The 10,171-nt window shown below is 44.2% G+C and overlaps 1 protein-coding gene across 1 annotated transcript; it reads right to left on the bottom strand.

The window, feature by feature from the left end:
• Positions 1–8,953: 8,953 nt before the first annotated feature.
• On the bottom strand, positions 8,954–9,496 carry LOC126728678 (uncharacterized). Its single transcript, XM_050434470.1, has one exon. The coding sequence runs from the start codon at positions 9,494–9,496 to the stop codon at positions 8,954–8,956; it is 543 nt and encodes a 180-aa protein (XP_050290427.1).
• Positions 9,497–10,171: the final 675 nt, after the last annotated feature.

The raw sequence follows: 10,171 nt of genomic DNA on the forward strand, positions 1-10,171 counted from the left end.
TCTTGCAGTAAAATTAAAATAAAAAATTCAAGTTAGCATTTCATTCTTAATTAAAAGAAAACTGTAAATTGGATTATAAATTCCTCGTCTTATTCAGATTTTGGTTTATAATGTAGCTGTTATTGGCATGTATGCTGCCTAGCACCTACCCATTTATGTGTTGATGATGCCGTAAAAATCACCAGTGAGCTACATGATCCTCGCACGCTTGAAATAGCGACTTGTAAGAAGAAAGAAGTGACCTAACAGAGGGCACTGGTGTGGTGCCGGCCAAATACCCTCCAAAAGTCAAGTTAGAACTATTCTCAACTCTAGAGTGCTAGAGAGGGGTTAATTATGCGTATCTTGATTTGTGAGGGTATTGGGGCTTTTATAGTAGTAGAAGGTTGGCATCTTTTTCTTGGTGTAGAAGTCTTTTCCTTATAGGAATCTAGTAGTCCCAAACGTGATGAACAAGACTTTTCCTTGTAGAGAAGATCTTCATTTATTCATGTATCTTCCGGAATCCTAATCGCGCTAGGATTCCATTTACCTTAGGATTCCATAGCGTGTGTCTCAAATATTTCCCATCTAGGGTCTTTGCTGTATCTATCCATAATGGGCCTTTGCACAAGTTGGGCTTGCTCTTTGTTGGCCCACGGACATGGATCTGTTAGGCCCATTTAATAAGGCCCGTCAGGCTATTTTTTTTTATCCCTTTCGGTTGCCCCCTTCACTCCAGGGGTTCGTCATACTCGAGGGTGATAGGCCACAAACTGAATGACCCCTCGTGATAAAAATTAATTAATTAATTAGCCAAGTTATTAATTAATCAATTTATCATGCAAACGCATGGTAGCACAAACAAATCACCAATAAACTAAATATACAGCGGAAAATAAATAATACGGTGATTTGTTTATGAATAGGGAAAACCTAATGGCAAAAACCCCACCAGGTGAATTTCAGGTCACCACTCCCGAAACTCCACTATTATCACAACAAGCGGTTACAAGTAAAAGAATCCCAGTACCTTACCAACCTACAGTTGAACCCTTACCCCAATACGCAATTGGATTTGTTCTGTAGTGACAGTTCCCCTTTCTGATGCATGACTCCCAGTACGTGACTAACCAATTGTGCGGATCCCAGTATGCGACTTCAATCACCAGCTAAGAAGGTTGTTGGTTGCAAAGTTCTTTAGTTCATCCAAACGATGAAGATCAAGAAGATGCTTGGTCACAAAACCCTGTGTTGCACATACATAGCAACTTCTTCAAGTGAAAGAGATGAACTAGGGTAAGAACTTCGTCTTCGGTCATAATTTGCTTGAACAGAGTTTGCTCAAAGCTTGTACAACTTGTGAACACTTTGATGGCCCTTAAACTGATCCTTTTATATGTCTAAGGTTAAGAGAAAAGAAAGCCCAAAGACACATTCATGGATCCCAAGAAAATCAGATTGAAATTCTTAAAATCTTAAATCTCGACAGATAGTAGGTGTTGAGCACACCGAATGAAGAATAGCTTCCTTAAGCTCGATAGATGCAGCTGTTGAGCTTTAATAATTTTGCACTCTGAACTTGTTTTCTTAAATAGACTTGAAAGCTTCAATACTTGATCTTGAAACAAGGTTTCTTGAAGTATTTAAAACATCCTAAATCTACCCAAATACAAGTAAAGTGCATTTTGTCAAAGGATAAACCAATTACATAAAATCATGACATATGTTCTTAACATGTGAAACACATATGTCCTAATAGAAGGGAAGGACCCATGGGGTGACGATCCAAAGCTCAGGGGATGACGGTTCGAAGCTAAAGGGATGACGGTTCAAAGCTAATAGGATGGTGGTTCAAATCTAATGGGATGACAGTTCTAGTGCAGACGCTGTGAACTGCGCCAACACCTAACAGACTATCTAGAAGTCATTATGGTGCATGACATGTGTTGCTCTTTGATTGGATTTTATCTTGGATCGAAACGTCGCTTCATCTTCCATGCACCTACTCTATAAATACCAGAGTCTTCCTCTCTCATTTCTCCATTTTCAGCTAAAACATATTTGTCAGAGTGCAACTGCCATACCTGTCAGAGACCACTCCGTCTAGTTGCTACGTCCGTTATCACCACACTTCCTCTGTTCATTAACAAGTTTGGTAAGTGCTCTCTTTTCACAAATCCTGTAGATATACTTTAGCCCCTTTTATTTTAATTCATTTTCCTAGACTTTATACACCCGTCATAATTTCTAGATCCATTAGAGTCTTAGGTTTTGTCATCACGGGCAATGTCTAGTACGTCGAGTAACCAGTTAGTTGTCCGTGACGGGGTGGATTACAAGGAAGTATATTCGTCCTGTCATAAAGATCAAGAGAGTCCAGGCGAAGATAGGAGTCCGTCTGCCTCCTCCTCGTCCTCAACAAATGAGGATATGGAGATGGTTGAACAAGAAGAGGCTTCTGTTGACGGTGAGGAACAGACAGTAAAGTCCGTCATAGGTGCTGATGGACTTAGGGAGTTCATCATGCTACCAGAGTGGACGATGAACAACTTTGTGTCCACCATCAAGAAAAACCACTTCAAAACACTTAGGGATAACTTTCAAATTCCAGATAACATCCCCATCCGTTTGCCCTATAAGTCAAAGAAATGCTACTACGAAGGGTAGAGGGCGTCGGAGTGTATGAACAGATGCTATAGGTGGGGCTTAGGTTTCCGCTAAGTTCCCTTCACTGTGAGCTCCTCAAATATCTGGGATTATCCATCAACCAAGTGTCCCCAAATGCCTGGAGAGTTTTCATAGCAATAGAGGTCCTATATGGTGCTATGACTGACGGTGCTAGGAGGCTAACAGTGAGGGAGTTCCTTCACTACTACCGTCTGGATGAGATTGATAGGTCGAGGGGGATGTATAGTTTTGTACCCAGGAGTCTGTTGTTAAAGGTTATTTATGAAACACCAGACTCAAATCGGGATTGGAAGAGCCGTTATTTCTTCCTAGAAGGTGACGATTGGATGTGTCCCCCAGGGGACACAGAGCACATGCCTGTCGACTTGACTTGGGGCATATTGCATCCGTCCAGTATGCACCTGTCCTAGTGTGTGAATTTTTACAACCGTTCATTATAACTTATTCAACAATTTTCATCATTCTTTTTCTTTTGCAGTTAGAGACACCCCCAAGTTAATATTAAGGAGTTCGCCTTCCTTGAGAAAATTTTTTCTAAGACTCGGCTGGAAGAAAGGACTTGGGCAAAATTAGTTACACTTAATAACATCCACTGGTATTGTGACGGACTAGAGCCAATGCCAGCAGCCGTCAAATACGAAGAAAAAATTCGCAGACGTAAGTTCGTCGTCTTCATTCCTATTTGAACGGTCTTTATTTTCATTTTAGTAGTTAACTTTACTCGTTCACCTTTTTAGAAATGGACGATGCTAAGAGGAGAGCGATGATCAAGTCTCAGGCCGCAAAGAAAAAGGATACCGTTGATGTGGCCCCCACTGGGACGGGCCCAAGTATCTCGTACACAAAGAGGAAACCACTACCAAAGGGGGACCATCTTGCTAAAAAGGCCAAAGTCCCTTTGGAGCCCGTTGTAGGGCTAATGGTTGAGGCTGCGAAGACGGCCACCCCAGTGAAGCACGGGGCTGGCAAAGGCCTCATAAAGGGTCCGTTGACCAATCAAGAGAAGTTGCCCATCCTCCTCTAGGAGGATTCTAAACATGCCTTGGAGCAGCTCTCATCCATTATTTCGTCGGAGGATTATGAGGACTTGGGCAACCACTCCACAGAAGCCATGGGGGAGACGGGCCTTTTTGCAATTGCTTAGGTAACCCAGCCCGTCACCTTTATGTCCATCCTTTCAGTTTGCTCTCCATCTAACTCCTTTTTGCATTTCAGGCAATGGTTATGATGAAAGGGCTGATGGGATGATGTCTTAGCCATGAGACAACCCTGGAGCATGTACAGACAAAGGCAGAGCAGACGGAGGATGAACTGAACCAACTGCGAGGTTGGAAATCCAAGATGGAGAAAAAGCTTAAACTTTCAGGGAAGGCGAGAAAAAATCTTGAGCAGAGCACGAAGGAGGCGAAGAAGGCCCTTGAGGGTAAGGATAAGGAGATACAAGACCTAAAGGATAAGCTCCGTCAGGCTAAGGAGGTGACGATACATGAGTACCGTGACTCCGACGCCTTGCTGTCCGAGCTAGGAGACTCATTCCTTCAAGGTTTTGATGACGCCCTTTGTCAAGTTAAGAAGGCCTACCCAGACTTGGACATTACAAACATCAAAGGTGAGGACCAAGCTCAAACCTCCGTTATGCCCGTCGCCTCAGAGGACACTGACGACCTCTTTGCTGATGACGAAGTTCTTGGCGACGGGGAGTCAGCACAAGCCCAGAATGTACAAGTCCAGCCCGTTGTAGAGGTAGTCCATCAGTCCGTCGCAGATAAAGCCCCTCAGCCAGACAATTTTGTAGAGTAGACGGTTGACACTCCAGTCCAACAGTAGCTGTAATTAGCTAATTATTATTATTATTTTTTAGTTATTTGGAGAACAACTTTCATCCGTTGTGGATAATATGTAAACATTTCCTTTTAAGGGCTTTATATTATTTAGTTTTGTTATTTCGTTTCTGTCGAATGCATCCGTTCATTTTATTCTAATGTGATAGCCATCTAGTTGAGTATTTTAACCTTTTGGATTTTTAAACTTACACCCAATCGGAGTTACTCACAACCCAATTTTGAGGACTCATCTAATAAGTCCAGTTTATTGGTGCACCGTGCATTTTGACACTTTTGAGCTAAACTGTCCACCTTGGACTTTTCAAGGGTGGTCCGTCCACCTTATTCATATCCGTCTAGATTGCGGACCTTGTTTGCATCCGTCCACTTATTGGGCTTTTGTAAAATTTTCACCATCTTTGGATGACCCGTCCACTTTGTGGATGTTGTTTTCACTTGTTCATTTTTTGACCTGAAGAATTTTTGTAATTCGTTAGGTTTGTGGGCGTTAGTTTTTATTCGTCCACTTTATGGAATTGATTATAATTTTTATCCTTTAGGGATGATCCGTCCACTTTGTGGGCTTTAGTTTACATCCGTCCATTTTTGGACTTTGAATTTTCATTCTCTTGGGATGATCTGTCCACTTTGTGGACTTTGGTTTATACCCGTCCATTTTGGACTTTAAATTTTCATCCTCCTAGGATGATCCGTCCATTGTGGACTTTGGTTTATACCCGTCCATTCTGGACTTGAAATTTTCATCCTCCTGGGATGATCCGTTCACATTGTAGACTTTGGTTTATACCCGTCCATTTTGGACTTAAAATAGTAGCTAAGATTAAATAAACTGGGAAATTAGGGATCGTTGCTATTCTTCATACTATCTCTCTACTGGTAGTATTTTCGTAGGTGCTCTACGTTCCATGGGTGCTACAGCTTTTGTCCGTCTAGTGTCTTGAGGTGGTAGGTGCCCTTCCTCTACCATAATGCGATCCTGTAGGGTCCTTCCCAGTTGGGTCTGAGCTTCCCTTGTGAAGGATCTCTAGTAGCGCCCATTACCTTTCGTAGCACAAGATCACCGACCTGAAAGTCTCTATGCCTAACGTTGGAGTTGTAGTGTTTCACCGTGAGATTTTGATATCGCGCTAACCTTTGCTCCGCTGCCGCTCTGACTTCGTCCATCAGGTCAAGCTGAAGGTGCATGGCTTCTTCATTCTTATCCTTGTCATAGCTCTCCACCTAATAGCTTCTTAGCGCCATTTCTACAGGAATGACAGCTTCACCTTCGTATGCTAGTCGGAATGGCATTTCTCCAGTGGGTGTTCTTGCTGTAGTCCGGTATCCCACAGAACGCTTGGTAGCTCGTTTGGCCAGATACCCTTTACCCCCTTGAGCTGGGTCTTGATGATCTTGAGCAAGCATCGGTTCATGACTTCAACTTGCCCATTAGCCTGCGGGTGTGTAGGCGACGAGTAGTGATTCTTGATCCCTAGTTCCGAGCAGAAGTCTCTAAATGTGCTGTTGTCGAATTGCTTTCTGTTGCCAGAGACCAGCACTCTGGGTATCCCGTACCTGCATATGATATTTCTCCAGACAAAATTTCGGATGTTCTTCTTCATGATAGTGGCTAAGGCCTCTACTTCTACCCACTTAGTGAAGTAGTCGATGCCAACTACTAGAAACTTTAGCTGCCTAACCGTTGTCGGGAAGGGGCCCATAATATCTAGTCCCCATTGAGCGAACGACCAAGGTGCCGTCATGGGGGTCAGCTCTTTGGACGGTTGCCTAATGAAATTGCTGAACCTCTGACACTTGTTATAGGACCTGACGTATGCTTGCGCATCCTTCAGCATTGTAGGCCAATAGTATCCTGCTCGGATCATCTTGTGTACTAATGACCGTGCCCCCGAGTGGTTTCCGCAGATACCCTCGTTGATTTCTCTCATTATGTAATTTGCTTCCTCATGGCCTAGACACCTCAGGTATGGTTGAGAGAACCCTCTTTTGTATAAGACATCTTTTATCAACACAAATCGGGATGCCTGGACTTTCAACTTTCTTGCAGCATCCTTCCCGTCTGGTAACGCGCCGGTTTTCAGATAGGATATCAATGGCGTAGTCCAATTGCATTCAAAATCTACTTCCTGCATATTTGTTCCGTCACCAATAAGTGAGGAGACTTGAATGAATGATAATACCTGTTCGGGGACAAGCATAAATTCAGCTGAGGCAACTTTTGCTAGATGGTCAGCACATTCGTTTTCTTCCCTTGGGATTTGAACGAATTTGACTTCGAGGTTGCCGATTCGGTACTTCACTTCTTCTTGATACCTTTTCATCCTTTCATTCTTACACTTGTAACCGCCATTATTACTACCTGTGAGTCGCAATGTACGACCACGTTTTCTGCACCTGCAGCCTTTGTGAGGTCTAGCCCTACCACCAAGGCTTCATATTCTACCTTGTTATTGGTTGTGGGGAAATCTAGTCGGATCATACACTGGGTCTTATCTCCCTTCGGGGTTTAGATCACCACGCCGGCTCCTGCGGCTTGTTTATTTGAAGATCCATCTGTATAAATATTCCATTGTCTCTTCTCCTCTGCCCTTTGGCCATCTCTAAGGGTGAATTCGGTGACAAAGTCAGCCACTACCTGCCCTTTCATAGCCGTTTGTGGATGGTACTGTATGTCAAACTCGCTAAGCTCTACTGCCCACAAAGCCATTCTTCCTGTTGCCTCTAGACTACTCATAGCTTTTCTCAAGGGCTTGTTCATTAAGACAACGATGGTATGTGCATGGAAGTACGGTTTTAGTCTTCACGCTGCGATTATCAAAGCGAAAGCCAATTTTTCCATCTGAGGGTATCTCTCTTCTGCCCTTCAGAGCGCTCGTCTCGTAAAGTAGACTGGTCTTTGCAATCTGTCTTCCTCTCTTACCAAAGCTACACTTACAGCGGCGTGTGAAATGGCTAAATACAGGTAAAGCTCTTCTCCTGAGTTAGATGGACTGAGCAACGGTGGAGAGGAAAGATATGCCTTTAAGTTGTCAAATGCCATATGGCATTCGTCCGTCAACTCGAATGATTTTCTTAGAGTGCGGAAGAAGGGTAGACATCTTTCCATCGCTCTTGAGACGAACCTATTCAGGGCTGCGATTTTTCCATTCAAACTCTAGACCTCCTTAACCGTCCTTGGTGGTTCCAACTCCATTATGGCCTATATCTTCTCCGGGTTGACCTTTATACCTCTTTGGGACACCATGAAACCCAAGAATTTCCCCGCCATCACTCCGAACGTGCACTTGTTTGGATTCAGCTTCATGTTGTATGACCGGAGTGTGTCAAAGGTCTCCCTGAGGTCGTCTAGGTGATCATCTTCATGCAGACTCTTTACTAACATGTCATCAACATAAACTTGTATGTTCCTACCAATCTGGTGCACCAACATTTTGTTCATTAACCTCTGGTATGTTGCCCAACATTTTTGAGTCCGAATGGCATCACCTTGTAGTAGAATAGTCCCTGGCTTGTAACAAAGGAGGTCTTTTCTTGATCAGATTCTTCCATTTTGATCTAGTTGTAGCCTGAGAAAGCATCCAGAAACTTAAGAGCTGGTGTCTTGCAGTTGAGTTTACCAAAGTATCTATCCGTGGGAGTGGGTAGCTATCTTTAGGGCAAGCTTTGTTGAGGTCCATGAAATCTACACCCATCCTCCATTTTCCGTTGGCCTTTTTAACCATGACAACATTTGCCAACCAGTCGGGGTAGTATACTTCTCGGATGAAATCTGCCTCTAGTAATTTTCGAACTTCCTCTGCTATGGCCTTGTCCCGCTCCTAGGCGAGCACTCATTTCTTTTGTCGGATTGGAGGGAATGAGGGCGACACATTTAACTTGTGAACTATGACTGAGGGGTCAATTCCTAGCATGTCTTCATGACTCCAGGCGAACACGTCTTGGTTATCTCTGAGGAAAGTCGTGAGCACTTGGCGCATCGGCCAACTAGGTAGTGTGCCAATTCTAGTCATCCGTTCTGGCAGTGTGTTGTCAAGGTTCACCTCTTCCAGTTCCTTAACCGACTCTGCTAGTGCTCGTTATTCTCTGATGCACATCGTTTGCTATTGATCCTCCATCTCTAATATGGCAATATAGCATTCCTGTGCTCCCACTTGATTTCCCTGCAGCTCTCCTACCTCGTAATCCGTCGGGAATTTAATCATCAAGTGGTATGTTGAAGTCACCGGCTTCCAGGAATTGAAAGTGAGCCGTCTGAGAATGGCATTGTAGGCAGAAGAGCAGTCGACTACGAGAAACGTTACCTCCCTAGTGATCTGCTGAGGATAGTCACCTGCTGTCACAGATAGTGTGATCACGCCCAAGGGGAACACCTTCGTTCCTCCAAATCCCATAAGAGGGGCATTCGTTGGGGTTAACCGTTCCCTGTCAATCCTCATTTGCTAGAATGCTGGGTAGTATAGGATGTCCGCTAAGCTGCTGTTGTCGATAAGGACCCGATGCATGTTATAATCTTTTATTTGCAAGCTGACCACAAGTGCGTCGTCATGCGGATGGTGAAGTCTTCGAGCATCATCTTCTGAAAATCCGATGATGGGGTTGTCTATTCGTGGCATTTTAGGTACGGACCCTGTAAGTTGGATGCTTTGGACCATTCTGAGGTAGGTTTTATGGGCTTTTTTGGAAGATCCGGCAGCAATTATGCCCCCTATAATCATTCTTATGTCCCCTATAGGTGGTTGAGGGCGCTCGTTCTCCCGTCGTGGGGCTTGCTCTTGGGGAGGATTAGTTCTTTCCTTGTGGACGAACCTCTGTAGTTTCCCTTGTCTAATAAAAGCCTCAATCTGCTGTTTCAGATCGTAGCAGTTGGTTGTGTCGTGCCCGTGGTCACGATGGAAGTGGTAATACTTGTCCCTTAGCCTCTTGCTGGGATCTCCCTTTAGCTTACCAGGGAATGTTAGGGCTCGTTCGTCTTTGATCTGCATTAAGACTTGATCTATCAGGGCGGTTAATGGGGTGAAGCTCGTGAACTTCCCAGTGGGGGTCTAGAGCGCCTTTCATCTCGTTGGTCTCCGGTTCTAGCCATCTTTCGCCCCTATCCTGTCATGTGTCCTCTTGTCTTTCCCACTTTCTGGGCTTCTCCTCTCAGACCAGTAATGCATCTTCCACGTTCATGTATTTGGTGGCTCTGTAGAGCACATTTGATATGGTTTTTGGGTCGTTCTTGTATAAAGAAAACAAGAACTTACCCTTCCATAACCCATTAGTGAATGCTGCTACAAGTATCTTATCATCTGCTTCGTCAATTAAAAAGGCCTCCTTGTTGAAACGAGTTATGTAGGATGTCAGCGTCTCTTCTTCTCGCTGCTTAATACTCATCAAGCATGCAGTAGACCTCTTATACCTATGTCCCCCAATAAAGTGCGAGGTGAACTAGGCGCTCAACTCCTTGAAAGTGTTGATGGAGTTCGATGTTAATCTACTGAACCAAATTCTCGCAGGACCCTTCAGTATCGTAGGAAAGGCCCTACACATGATCTCGTCTGGTACTCCTTAAAGGTGCATCAAGGTCTTGAAAGTCTCTAGGTGATCGAGGGGGTCCTTGACCCCGTCGTAGCTTTCAATCTGGGGCATGCGAAATTTCTGTGGCAGGGGGAAGG

This window comes from Quercus robur, chromosome 5, assembly GCF_932294415.1.
Source record: "Quercus robur chromosome 5, dhQueRobu3.1, whole genome shotgun sequence".
NCBI lineage: Eukaryota > Viridiplantae > Streptophyta > Magnoliopsida > Fagales > Fagaceae > Quercus > Quercus robur.